Source organism: Lagopus muta, chromosome 27, assembly GCF_023343835.1.
Source record: "Lagopus muta isolate bLagMut1 chromosome 27, bLagMut1 primary, whole genome shotgun sequence".
In the NCBI taxonomy this organism is placed as follows: domain Eukaryota; kingdom Metazoa; phylum Chordata; class Aves; order Galliformes; family Phasianidae; genus Lagopus; species Lagopus muta.
In genome coordinates, this window is record NC_064459.1 from 1,524,261 (window position 1) to 1,536,734 (window position 12,474).

The window sequence follows — 12,474 nt, forward strand, 5'->3', positions numbered from 1 at the left end:
GGAGAGGGGGCAAGAAGGGAGGATGGAAGAGGGGGGAGAAGGAGAAGGAAGGGAGGATGGAGAGGAGGAGAGGGATGGATGGAAGGAAATGGGGGAGAGGGGGCAGAAAGGGAGAGAAGGAGCAAGAAGGAAGGGAGGATGGAGGAGGGGGGTGGATGGGAGGAAATGGGGGAGAGGGGGGAGAAAGGGGGGGAGAGAAGGGGTAAGAAGGAAGGGAGGATGGAGGAGGCGGGAGAGGGGTGGATGGGAGGGGAGGAGGGGCAAGAAGGGAGGATGGAAGAGAGGGGATGGAGGAGAGGGGGAAAGAGAGGAGAGGGGGCAGAAAGGGGGGGGAGAAGGGGCAAGAAGGAAGGGAGGATGGAGGGAGAGAGGCGGGGTGGGAGGGGAAAAGGGGGAGATGGGAGGAGAGAGGGGGCAAGGGAGGGGATGGAAGAGGGGGGAGAGGAGGGCAGATGGGGGGCATGGAGGAGAGGGGGAGAGGATGGGAGGAAATGGGGGAGAGGAAGGAAGGGAGTAGATGGAGGAAATTGGGGAGAGGGAACAGAAGGGGGGAGAAGGGGCAAGAAGGGAGGATAGAGGAGAGGGGACAAGGGGAAGGAAGGGAGGATGGAGAGGAGGAGAGGGGGCAGAAGGGGGGAGAAGGGGCAAGCAGGAAGGGAAGATGGAAGAGGGGGGCAGATGGGGGGGATGGAGGACAGGGGGAGAGGAAAGAGGGGAGAGGGGGCAGAAGGGGAAGGAAGGGAAGATGGAGGAGGAGGAAGGGAGGGGGGAGATGGGAGGAGGAAATTTGGGAGAGGGGACAGAAAGGGAAGGAGAGGGGCAGAAAGGGAGGATGGAGAAGAAGAGGGGGGTGGATAGAAGGAAACGGGGGAGAGGGGGGCAGAAAGGGGGGGGGAGAAGGGGCAAGAAGGAAGGGAGGATGGAGGAGGAGGGACAGGGCGGATGGGGGGGATGGAGAAGAGGGTGGGAGGAAAGAGGGGGCAGAAAGGGGGGGAGGATGGAGGAGGAGGGGGAGGGGGAAGATGGGAGGAAATGGGGGTGAGGATGAGGGGTAAGACAGGAGGAAATTTGGGAAAGGGACAGAAAGGGAGGAAGGAAGGGAGTTTGGAGTGGGGGAGAGGGGTGGATGGAAGGAAATGGGGGAGAGGGGGGACAGAAAGGGTGGGGAGGGAGGAAGAGAGGATGGAGGGGGGGAGAGAGATAGATGGGAGGAAATGGGGGGAGAGGGGGAAGAAGGAGGGGGGAAGAAGGGAGGGATGGAAGGAGATGGGAGAGGGGGTGTTGGGGGCGGCAGTGAGAACAGCAGCACGGCGCCCAGGTGGAGCCCAGAGGTTTGGGGGGCAGCCGAAAGCTGATGGGGTGCAGCCCCCTGCAGACCCACCGTGACACCAACACCATCAGGTTGCTCTCCTCGTCCACGCGGTAGCGGCGCACGTAAACGTAATCCCTGGAGTACATGGGGTACTGCAAGAGAGTGGGGGTCAGCACCATGGGGGGGGGGGGGGGGCTCAGCCCCATGGGGGGGGGTTCAGCGTCACGGCGGGGGGGGAAAGGGGGCTCAGCCCCATGGCAGGGGGGTTTCAGCCCCATGGGGGGGGGGGGGAAAGGGGGCTCAGTCCCACGGCAGGGGGGTTCAGCCCCATGGGGGGGGAGAAAAAGGGGGGGTTCAGCCCCATGGGGGGGGGGGGGGAAAGGGGGGGCTCAGCCCCATGGGGGGGGGGAAGGGGGCTCAACCCCATGGCAGGGGGGGGTTCAGCCCCATGGGGGGGGGGAAGGGGGGGGCTCAGCCCCATGGGGGGGGGGGGAAAGGGGGGGACTCAGCCCCATGGGGGGGGGGGGGAAGGGGGGGGCTCAGCCCCATGGGGGGGGGTTCAGCGTCACGGCGGGGGGGGGGAAAAGGGGGCTCAGCCCCACGGGGGGGGGGTTCAACCCCATGGGGAGGGGGGGGGAAAGGGGGGTTCAACCCCATGGGGAGGGGGGGGAAAGGGGGTTTCAACCCCATGGGGGGGGGGAAAGGGGGCTCAGCCGCACGGGGGGCGGGGGAAAGGGGGGGCTCAGCCCCACGGCAGGGGGGATTCAGCCCCATGGGGGGGGGGGGGAAAGGGGGGGCTCAGCCCCATGGGGGGGGGGGGGAAAGGGGGGGCTCAGCCCCATGGGGAGGGGGAAGGGGGGGGGCTCAGCCCATGGGGGGGGGGGGGGGGGGAAGGGGGGGCTCAGCCCCACGGGGTTCCGGGTCGGGTTGTGAGGCTCACCGGGAAGTGCGTGACCCAGTGGATCACCTCGGATCCCGTGGCTGCGTCCCTCTCTATCACGTCCAGTTTGATGACCAAGGAATCCCATTTCTTCCTGTATTCGGTGTCCAGCTGGCAAGAGCACAGCAAAGCCAACGTCACAACCAACGGCAGCATTATGGGATGGCAAGCGGCCCCCGGCCTCCGTCCTGGGGAAACGCACCTCATCGCAGCCAGGGGTTGGAGCTCCGAGAAAGGAAAGCCCTGTGGGGCAGCAGGAGGGCAGGGAGAGCAGAGATGTGGAGCAGCGTTTTGCTTCCAGCTCAGACGAGCTGTGGGACCTGGCAGGGCTGCTTTGTGCCACCCACCCCCCCACGGCTCTGGGGCAGGACCCCCCTCATCTGGGGCAGGACCCCCCCCCATCCCATCCCCCCCCCCCCCCATCACACCCACCTGCACGTTAAAGAACTGCCTGGGGGTCACATCTGTGTACGTGCCAAAAACTGCCATGGAAAGAGAGGCGTCGGGGATCAGCCCCACACTTGGGGGGCTTCTCAGGGCACGGCGGGGCTGGGGGGGGGGACAGGGGCAGGGGGGGTCACCTCGGTACTGGTAGAGATGTGTGCCTTCGATGGGACGGCGCCACAGCTTGAATTGCTTCTTGTCCATCACCATCTCCCAGGGCTGCTCGCCGGGGGCTGACGCAGCTTCCCGCTCTGCCGGGGGGTCCAAGAGGGGGGGTTGACCCAGAGCCCCCCCCTGCAGCGGGGGCGGCCAAGTTCTGCATGCGCTGCATCTCCTGGGCTGAGCTGGAGGGGGGAAGAAAAGCAGCAGTTGGCAGCAGGACCTCGGCAGAGGTGGGAGAACCTCAGCCAGGCTGGACGCGGCCGTGGGCAACCAAGGTCTGATGGGGGGCATCGGGATTGCAGTTATGGGGTCGGGGAGGTCGGGGTCCCCCCCAGCTCCGCCGTTCTGTGGGTGTCGCTGCAGCAGCCGCCCCCACTGTTGAGGCACGGTGAGGAGCCAGGAGCAGCGCAGCACAGGGGGAAGCGGCCCAGCAGAGGGAAGCAGCGCTTCTCCCCCAAGCGGAGACCTGACAGATGAACCACAGAGCGGCCAGGGTTGAAAACGATCACAATCATCGTCAGTTCCAATTCCAACCCCCTGCTGCCTGCAGGTCGCCAAGCAGCAGCCCAGGCTGCCCAGAACCACATCCAGCCCTGAATGCCTGCAGGGCCGGGGCATCCACGAAGCACAAGGGGAGGCGCAGAGCAGAGAGTGAAGGGTTTGAAGGTCCTGAGCAGGAGCTCAGTGGAGGCACTGAGGGATGGCAGCTGGGATCCAGAGGTGTTTCTCCAATTGGAAAACGCTTCTGTGGCTGAGCCCAGAGTAAAAGGCAGAGCAGCGCCGGGCGGTGCTGAGTCAGTGCAGAGCAAGGAGCCAGAGGGAGAAACAACAGGCGGCAACCGGAGCCGGGGAGGGCAGAGAGCAGAGCTTGGAGAACCCCAAACAACCGCAGCTCCACAGCCACCAAAACAAAAGGCTGCAAGGGACAGACGGCCGTCCCAGCCCAGCGCCCTCCATCACCACCCCCTGCCCACCCCGCCAGCTGCACTTCTGCGCCCCCCGAGATGTAATTACACGGCAGCAATTAGCACGGCCCTAACGAACGCACTGATCAAGGAGCCCCGTGATTTCTCTCACAGGAGGCTGCACTCAAGTGGCTGACGATGCCATCGCTGGGGTGAAGGGGCAGCTTCGTTAAGCCGCGGGTTTAATTAAATATCAGCTAAGCTCCTTATGGCAATGCCACATCCTCGGAGCATCAGCAGGACCTGGGAGCAAAGCGAAGGACAGCGCGGCGCTGCCCCACAGCACCCAATTAAGTTTTAATTACCTGCCCCGACTCGTCTCTCTCCTGCGCACGACAATTAGGGCCTAAATGACACCTTGACTGCATGAAGCAGCCACAAAGCTGCCGTCCACCCTCGTCCCACTGCGCCGCTTTGGGGGCAGCAAACCCCCATTTCCTCATGGAAGATTCCAACCAGGGGGATTTGGGGTGCGTGGGGGGGGGGGGGGGACCTACAGCCCTGCTGATGCCACAGAGGTGCTGGGTTTGGGGGAGATGAAGGCACAGCCCTTCTGGTTGCAGGCGATCCCTGAGGGTCTGGGGATAAGCCAACATCTGTGGGGTGTCCTCAAGGGTTGGGATGTGGGTGCAGCCCCATCGCTTCAAGGGTGGCTACGGGGTTTTGGGGTCACTCCCAGGCACGGGGGATGCCTACAAGCACAGGAGGTCTGGGGGTGCTGTGAGGGATTTGAGGACCCGGGGCTGAGGGGGGAGCAGCCCGAGGGTTTTGGGGGGCAGCTTTAAATGAAGGGGCTGTGGGGAAACGACCTGAAGGTTTGGAGCCCCTCAGCCCAGCACGGGGGGTGGGGATCAGCATGAAGGGATTTGGGGGTGACTTTGGGGGAACCCTGTGACGCGGGGCTGCGGGGGAGGTTGGGGGCACCCCTGGATTTTGGGGGCACTCCGAACCGAGGGGGTCAGGAAAGAGCAGCGAGTGCCCCACAGGTGTGGGGGAAACTCGGGGTTTTGGGGTTACCCGGAGCAGCTGCAGGAGGCTCAGGGGGACGCGTTCAGGGCTACGGGGCAGGAATGGGGGAACCTGGGGTCACCTGCGAGCGCCCTCAGGGCCCAGCGACGGAGGTTGGGGGGGGCGGGGGTCCAGGAGACCCCACGCTACGGGGGGGGAGGAGGGAAGGGGGGGGCGGCACTCACCGCTGCAGCTCCTCCTCCTCAATGCGCTGCCCGTCCCAGACGAAGACCCCGGCCAAGGTGGCCATGAGGCGGCCGGCGGCGGCGGCGAGGGCGGGGCGACCGCGGAACGGCCCCCCCCCGCCACCACCACCACTCACCCCACCCCCCGCCGCCGCCTCCTCCTCCTCCTCCCCGCCGCGCCCCCTCCGCTCCGCTGCCGCCGCCGCCGAGCTGCCAGGCCCTCCGCGCCCTCCGCGCCCGCTGCCCGCTCACGCAGCCGCACTGCCGCGCCAGCAGGCCGAGCAGGCCGCGCCGCCCCGCCTCGCCGCCGTTAGGAGAAGCGGATGGAGGCGGCCGGGGGGCCCAGGCGGGAGGCCCGCGCGCAACGGGCGAGCAGGCCGAGCAGCGGCCGCCGCGGCTGCAACATGCCGCCACTGTGCGCGGGCCGCGTCGCCCCCCTTTGTGCGTCATCAAGAAGCGACGCGCCGCCGATTGGATGCCGCGGCCTCCGCCACGCCCATTGGGCGAGCTAGCCACCGCCCCGCGCGCTGATTGGGTGAGGAAAGGGGAAGGGCGGGGCTAGGAGGAGGCGGGGCTTCGCTCTGTGCCCCCCCCCAGGGCCGCGGGGCGGCAGGCAGGGGCGAATTGCGGCCCAGCGTCGATCGCGCTCACTGGGGAGCAGGGCGGTTATAGGGCTGCACACGGCGATGGGGGCGGAGAGGGGGGCGCAGAGCCCTGCACCCCAACGGAGGAGCCCACCCCCAATCCCCCCCCCCCAACCCCAGCGCTCAGGGAACGACCCGCAGCTCGCACCACACGCTCCGTACACCGGGTTTATTGTCTAGAAAAAGTCAGGGCGCGGGATGGGCGGCGGTGAGCGAGGGGCGGCCCGAAGACCCCCCCCCCCCCATCCCACCCTGACCTCTTAGAGCTACGCGGATTAGTAGCGGTGCAGGACGTCGCCTCGTTCTCCTTTATGTCGGTGCGTTTTTACAGAAATACAACGTTTATGCACAGACTATTTACAGTCCAGCCCTCTCTTGCATATCATCACGGGGTGAGGAGGATTTGGGGAGGGGGCTCTGAACGGGTCTGGGACAACACGGCGGCACCTGGGGGCCGCAGCACGGCCCGCGTCGGGGCGGGGGGGGCCGCGTGGAATCGACCCCACGGCTCAGTGCTGGCTGCTCCCCGAGCGCAGCCCTGCTGACTCCGGGTCACCGACGGCACCGACGCGGCCGCACGTTGCATAGCAAGCGCTGCTGCGGCGCAGGAGGAGGGGAGGGGAGCGTCAGGAAGAGAGGGAGCTGCATCCAGCAGCGTTCCTGCCCTAAATCTCCTCCTGGGGCTGAGCTTTCCCAGCAGCGCGGTGCTCGGGGGGCGGCTGCGGGCACGCTTTGCTTTGCTTTGCTTTGCTTTGCTCTGCTTTGCTTCCCTTCTTTGTTTCCCGCAGCCCCAAAGCAACGCTCGCCCTGCCGGTCGCTCGGGTTGCTGCAGGGCTGTGGCTGCGTTGCTCGGGGTCGAGCGCCGCCCCGGGGCGTGCGGAGGAACGGGGGCAGCCAACCCAAAGCAGGACAGCAAGCCGCGAAAAGGGAACAAGAAGCCAACGATTCCCATCGGAATGGAACGATCGGGGTGGAGGGTGTCGAGATCTTGCATAAAAGCCGCAGCCCATCACGCAGCGCGGACTCAATCCTCAGAGCTGGCGCCGTACAAAAGTCTCCGTTCATCTCTGTTAAAAACCAAGGAGGCGGGGGGCAGCAGCTCTGCGCCCCTCAGCTCCCTGCATCAGCAGAGCCTCGTGAGTTAAAGTGCAAAATGCCCAGGGGAGGCGCCCAGCCGTGCTGCTGTAGGAGGCTTCTCCCACCCGCACGCTTCCTATGGGGGTGGACAAACACGGAGCTGGGGCCGCGTTCGTTGGGTTGGAATTCGTCTCCAGCGCAGCACGGCGACCCCATCGTCCGTGGGATCGGGAAGAGCTCAGCCCCAGGGCCGTGTTCTTTCAGTTGGTGGAGGAGAGAAGGGTTAAAATCACGACACAGAGTTCATGAAACAAAGGGAGGCTTCGGATGAAGGAATCCCGTCCTAAAAGCAGTTCTTCCCCTGGCACGGGGGGAACAAAATCAGGAGAGCCACGAGGTGCCTGGACTGCAAAGCGCTGGGACGGCAGCCCCATCCAAGGAGAGTTTGGGGGGCAAGGAGCTGCTCTCGTGCCCCAGAGCAAAGCACTGAGGACGGCGTCCCCAATCCAAGTTGTTTCGGGAGGCGGGCGGCCGTCCCCGAGCCCCGCAGCGTCAGGGGGTGTAAGCTGGAGGCGGCTGGAACTGATTGATCACCTCGTACTCTGCGGGGTAAGGCTCGTTCTCCTCCATCTCAGACAGCAGCTCCAAGGCCTGCTCCTCCTCCTCGGTGGGGTAATGGCGCAGCAGGTTGGCGGCGGTGGCCAGGATGGAGGCTCCCCCAGCTCCGGCCACCAGGTAGAAGCTGACGGCGAAGGTGACGTAGACCTGGGAGCCGTGGTACTTCTTGTGCTGCTGCTGCTGGGCCAGGATCAGCTCCGAGGCCCAGTAACAGAACCCGATGACGGTGGCGCACTGCAGGACTGAGGGCACGGGGAGGGGGGGGAAGGAGAGGGGTTGGGTGGGCAGGAAGGAAAGGGGGAGTTAAACTCGTGGTGAAAGCATTGGGAGGAAACCGCCGCGGCCACGGGCATAAAGCAGAAACATCGTGGGCACCAGGGGGAGGAAATGGAGGTGGGATTGCTCTGCACCTTCTTTTAGAGCAGCCTGAACTCCCTGCTCCCAGTGAGAAACCAGCAGCAGCTTTTTGTGGCTTTGTGGCTCTGCAGCTGCACCGAGGTGTGGAGTAAGAATGGGCCAGGGAACGAATCACTGCCTTCTGAGGGAAGGGGGGAGGAGGAGGGCAGTGAGGTGAGGCTGAGGGGGCTCCTGCGGCCGACAAGGAGCAGGGCAGATGCAGCAGCACGGGGCTCACAGCTGCGGTGAGCAGCTCAGCGCTGTGACCGGCTTAATGCTGGATCAGGGACATAAAGCTCCTTCAGCCTCACACGGCTGAGTCACAGCCCACGACCTTCCCAAAGGGCACAGCTCTGCTCTGCAGGGCCTCTTGGAGGACCCTCACCTCTCCCATCTCAACCTGAGCTCTGCTTTGGAAGTCAGAGCTGAGCTGCCACGAGGCAGCAACAAAACCCACCGGCCTTCAGGCTTCGAGCAGCAGAGCGAGGGGAAAACTCCGGGTGTAGGAAAGGCAACTAAAGAGGGGGCAGAGGTGGAAACGGGGGGCTGAAATATCAGGCAGGGGCTCCTCCACGCAGCGCTGAATTACCTGTGAGGATGTGAGCGAAAGCGTAGCGCCGGGTGATCTTCAGGGCCGGGTGCTTGGGCCCAAAGACGTCCAGCAGGAAGGCTGAGAGGCTGCAGATGATGCCAAGGAAGCAGAAGGCGGCGATGACACGAAGCAGCAGAACGGTCTGAGGGTTCATGCAGTAATCTGTGGGAAGAGGGGGAGATGCTGGGAGCCCCAAAGCTTCAGCACTGCTTGCCATACAGGAGCTGCTTTGATCCTTAATGGTCTACAATCGTGGCTAGGAGTGCTGGCAGAGCACAGCTGAATGCTTTCATTGCCCTCCATAAAACACACCTTTGTTACACAGCCCCACCGCGTGCCGTGTTTTATGGAGTGCTGCTGCAGCGGAGATTAAAGCTGGATAAACAGCACCGAAACAGCCCAGAAAACAAAACAGGTGGCACAGGTTCCTTCTTTCCCCTTGCTCTAAAGCCTGCCTGACAGCACGGCGGCCTGCCGGCACACAGAGATGGGCTGCAGGGAGGCCCCACGCATGGAGATCACCTCGGCTCACTGCAGCGCGGTCTGTTTGTGTGCCCACAAGGAAGTGCTCACGGCCACCACCTAAACAGTGCGACAGCCAAAGCCTTTAATTAAGGGCAATTAGCACGGGGACACGGCAATGGGGAGGAATGCTCTTCCTGGGGGGGGTCACCCCGCCTCCCCACACGCACAAAAAGGGGGATGGGCAGCTCTGGCTGCAGACGTGCCGGAGGAACGGCAGAGCAGAGGAAAACACGCAGATGGGGGATTTTCTCGTTCTGCCACGAGGCAGGAAGGCAGAACGGCCCCAGAAACCCGCCCGGCCGTAACCTGAGCGCCACCAAACGCCAGCGTAACGCCAAGCGGCGCCGCCAGAGCCGCCCGCTCCCAAACCCCGGCTTCACAACGAGCCCCGAGCGCGCCCGCTCCCAGCGCGGAGCCCGACCGAGCCCAACCCGCCGCCGCTCCGCCCTCACCCCGCAGCAGCTCGGCCCTCACGGCTCCCAGCACGTCGGCCACTCCCAGCTCCTGCCGCCCGCAGGTCCCGCCGTGGATGCGGAGCCAGGCCGGCTCCGCCAGCGCCGTGCACAGCGCCGTGATGGACAGCGCTCCGGGCAGCGCCGAGGCCAGGCTGCGTTCCGGTTGTTTCGGCAGCCCCCCGCCGCCGCCCGCCGTCCCGCGTCGCCGCCGCCCGCCGGGCAGCCCGGGCCCGCCCGGGTTATACATGCTGCCTCCGCGCCCCCCGGCCCGCAGCGCCGGCTCCGCCTCAGGCTGCGGGCTCGCTTCCGCTTCCGGCCTCTCGGCGCGCTTCCGCTTCCGGCGCTCGCGGTGAGGTCAGTAGTTAAGCGACAGAAAGAGGGGCGATGAAGGAGGCGCTGGTGCTGCAGAGCCGCGTGGCCGCGCACCCCGAGGCGCGCTGCTGGTTCTTGGCGTGGAGCCCCGGCGGAGCGCTGCTCGCGTCCTGCGGCGGGGATCGCGCCGTGCGCATCTGGGGCAGAGAGGGTACGGCGGGATTACCGGGCCTGCAGCGGGGGCGGCAGGAAGGGGCGGGGCCATGTGCTGTGGGGGCGGGGCTACGAGGTGAGACTGCAGGAAGGGGCGGGGGGGCAGTGGTATGGGCGGGGCTAGGAAAGAGTGCAGCCAATAGGAGTGAGTGTGTGGGGGCGGAGCTAAGAAAGGGCGCAGCCAATGGGGCAGGGGATCAGTGGGTGGGGCCAATTGGGGGCGGGGTCACGGGAGCTGCTGTGTGGCTGCGGGAAGGGGCGGGGCCACCCGTGTGAGGGCGGGGCTTATAAGGGTGTGGCCAATTGGGGCGGGGCCAATAGGGCGGGGCCACGTCTTGCAGTGTGGCTGTGGGGAGGGGCGGGGCCTCAAGGGCGGGGCTAAGAAGAGACGCAGCCAATGGCAGCCAAATGGAGGCGGGGACACATTGAATGGGGGCGGAGCTAAGAGAGGGCGAGGCCAATCGGAGGCGGGGTCAAGAGGGTGGGGTGAGAAGGGGTGGGGCCAGAGGAGCTGTGGGCGGGGCTTTGGGGGGTGCAAGTTGGTGGGGGAGGGGCGGGGCTCTGATCCGGATCCGCCATCATTCCCTCTCCCTGCGCTCAGGGTCAGGCTGGGCCTGCAGAGCAGTGCTGGCCGATGGCCACCAGCGCACGGTGCGCAGGGTGGCGTGGTCGCCCTGCGGCTCCTATTTGGCCTCTGCCAGCTTTGATGCCACCACCTGCATCTGGAAGCGGTGCGAGGACGGCTTTGAGGTGAGGCCCCGTCCCCCTGCCCCACCAGCTGCCCGCAGCAGAGTCCCGCAGCTCTGTGTTGTCCCCACAGTGCGTCACCACGCTGGAAGGCCATGAGAATGAAGTAAAGTCGGTGGCCTGGGCGCCCTCAGGGAACCTGCTGGCCACCTGCAGCCGTGACAAGAGCGTCTGGGTCTGGGAAGGTGAGCGCTGGTGCTGCGTGGGGGAACAGACAGGGCCCAAAGCACAGCGTCCCCATTTCCTCATGGAGAGGGCTGTTCTTCCCCACAGTGGATGAAGAAGAGGAGTACGAGTGCGTCAGCGTCCTCAATTCGCACACTCAGGACGTCAAGCACGTGGTCTGGCACCCCAGCCAGGAGGTGAGAACCAGCCCCAGGGGCAGCAGCACCGCGAGCTGCGAGCGTCCCTCTGTGTGCTGGGAAAGGCTCTGTGCTGGAGGGCTTTGCTCTCAGACACGGGCTTTGAGTGATCCTTAATAGAGCTCTGTGATCCCTCTGGAGCCCCTCTGGCTGGGGGTGGGCTGTGATTCTGATTCCTCTCCCAGCTGTTGGCCTCGGCCAGCTACGACGACACGGTGAAGCTGTACCACGAGGAGGAGGACGACTGGGTGTGCTGCGCCACGTTGGAGGGCCACGAATCCACCGTGTGGAGCGTGGCCTTCGATGGCAGCGGCGAGCGCCTGGCGTCCTGCAGCGACGACAAGACGGTGCGCATCTGGCAGCGCTACAAACCTGGCAACGAGGAAGGTGAGCTCCCCCCTTGCTGTGGCTTTGAACATGAGTGGTTTTCCCCCTCCTGACCAGCAGCGCGCTCAGCTTCTCCTCCTGTCCTTTAGGGGTGGCGTGCAGCGGCACCGACCCCACCTGGAAATGCGTCTGCAACCTCTCAGGCTACCACAGCAGGACCATCTACGACGTGTCGTGGTGAGCGTGCAGCAGCAGGGAGCTGCTCCCTCCTCTCTCAGGATTCGGGTGCTATTTCACGCCGTCTCCCCTCCAGGTGCCGCCTCACCGGAGCCTTGGCCACAGCCTGCGGTGACGACGCCATCCGGGTCTTTGAGGAGAGCTCGTCCTCCTCCCCGCAGCAGCAGCAGCCCACCTTCAGCCTCACAGCCCACGTGCCCCGGGCGCACTCACAGGACGTCAACTGCGTGGCCTGGAACCCAAAGGAGCCGGGGCTGCTGGCCTCCTGCAGCGACGATGGCGAGATTGCCTTCTGGCAGTACCAGCAGCCTGAAGCGTGCTGAGGGTTTGGGGCTTCATGGCGTGGCTGTGCTTCTCCTCAAGCCCACTGCTGTTACACAGAAGGACATGGGGCTGAGCGACCTGCGCCCGCTGCCCTCTGCCGTTTGGACTCCGGCCTTCTGGCAGGTGAATTTTGTCTGGCCCAAAAGCTGCAGCTCCTCCGCCAGGAGCAGGGGGGGCTTTGAGAGAGCGGAACGCTGCCTCTCCCTGCCGTGCGCTCAATAAATCCCTGCTGTCAGCCCAAAGCCTCCAGGCTCTTCTTTTTTGGGGAGGGCAGAGATGCAACCCCCGGGGCTGGAGGCTGATGGGGGAGGACAGGCCAACAGGGAACAGGTTTGGTGAGGGCCGGACCCAGTGGAGCACAGCCCCAGGGAGCCGCTGCTGTGCCTGCGCTGCTCCCAGAAGCTGCTCCTGGCCTGGCGGCAGCCTCTGCTCCTCCTGCCAAACCCCAGAACCGCCGCTTCTCCCCGCTGACAGCTCACTTTGCCTTAATTAGTTCTGCTAATTAACTTGCAGCAGCAAACCTAAGGGCGTAGAAGCACTCAATGAAGGTGCTGAAATTGAGCCTCACAGCTTTAAGGGAGAAAGCAGAGCGGCTCAGGACTGCTTTGTCAGGAGGAAACAAACCCAAA

At 65.2% G+C, this 12,474-nt stretch overlaps 3 protein-coding genes across 3 annotated transcripts; 1 reads left to right on the plus strand and 2 right to left on the minus strand.

Annotated features, from left to right (window-relative positions):
• Positions 1–1,263: 1,263 nt before the first annotated feature.
• STARD7 (StAR related lipid transfer domain containing 7) lies at positions 1,264–5,481 on the minus strand (the record flags this gene model as incomplete). The annotated part of the gene is given in 7 exon segments (XM_048928032.1): positions 1,264–1,464; positions 2,253–2,363; positions 2,685–2,734; positions 2,834–2,960; positions 2,962–3,040; positions 5,017–5,126; positions 5,128–5,481. Coding segments are annotated over 7 exon segments (1,017 nt in total), but the record flags the coding sequence as incomplete, so codon positions are not given.
• A 399-nt stretch (positions 5,482–5,880) lies between these two features.
• Positions 5,881–9,689, minus strand: TMEM127 (transmembrane protein 127). The gene is made up of 3 exons (XM_048928083.1): positions 9,321–9,689; positions 8,341–8,505; positions 5,881–7,597 (listed from the first exon to the last, which is right to left on the minus strand). Exons 1-3 carry the CDS (start codon positions 9,568–9,570, stop codon positions 7,290–7,292), a joined length of 723 nt encoding a protein of 240 aa, XP_048784040.1. The 5' UTR covers positions 9,571–9,689; the 3' UTR covers positions 5,881–7,289.
• On the plus strand, positions 9,612–12,403 carry CIAO1 (cytosolic iron-sulfur assembly component 1). The gene is made up of 7 exons (XM_048928082.1): positions 9,612–9,846; positions 10,450–10,598; positions 10,669–10,780; positions 10,869–10,957; positions 11,143–11,344; positions 11,434–11,521; positions 11,598–12,403. Exons 1-7 carry the CDS (start codon positions 9,708–9,710, stop codon positions 11,842–11,844), a joined length of 1,026 nt encoding a protein of 341 aa, XP_048784039.1. The 5' UTR covers positions 9,612–9,707; the 3' UTR covers positions 11,845–12,403.
• The last annotated feature ends 71 nt before the right edge of the window (positions 12,404–12,474 follow it).

Excerpts from the sequence above, each read along its gene's own strand:
- TMEM127 (XM_048928083.1), bottom strand. The coding sequence starts at position 9,570 with ATGTATAACCCGGGCGGGCCCGGGCTGCCCGGCGGGCGGCGGCGACGC. Across the intron at positions 8,506-9,320 it reads GAGGGCCGAGCTGCTGCGGG|ATTACTGCATGAACCCTCAG; the intron begins GTGAGGGCGGAG and ends CTCTTCCCACAG. Across the intron at positions 7,598-8,340 it reads TTTCGCTCACATCCTCACAG|TCCTGCAGTGCGCCACCGTC; the intron begins GTAATTCAGCGC and ends CCGTGCCCTCAG.
- CIAO1 (XM_048928082.1), top strand. The coding sequence starts at position 9,708 with ATGAAGGAGGCGCTGGTGCTGCAGAGCCGCGTGGCCGCGCACCCCGAG. Across the intron at positions 9,847-10,449 it reads GCGCATCTGGGGCAGAGAGG|GGTCAGGCTGGGCCTGCAGA; the intron begins GTACGGCGGGAT and ends CCCTGCGCTCAG. Across the intron at positions 11,345-11,433 it reads CAAACCTGGCAACGAGGAAG|GGGTGGCGTGCAGCGGCACC; the intron begins GTGAGCTCCCCC and ends CCTGTCCTTTAG.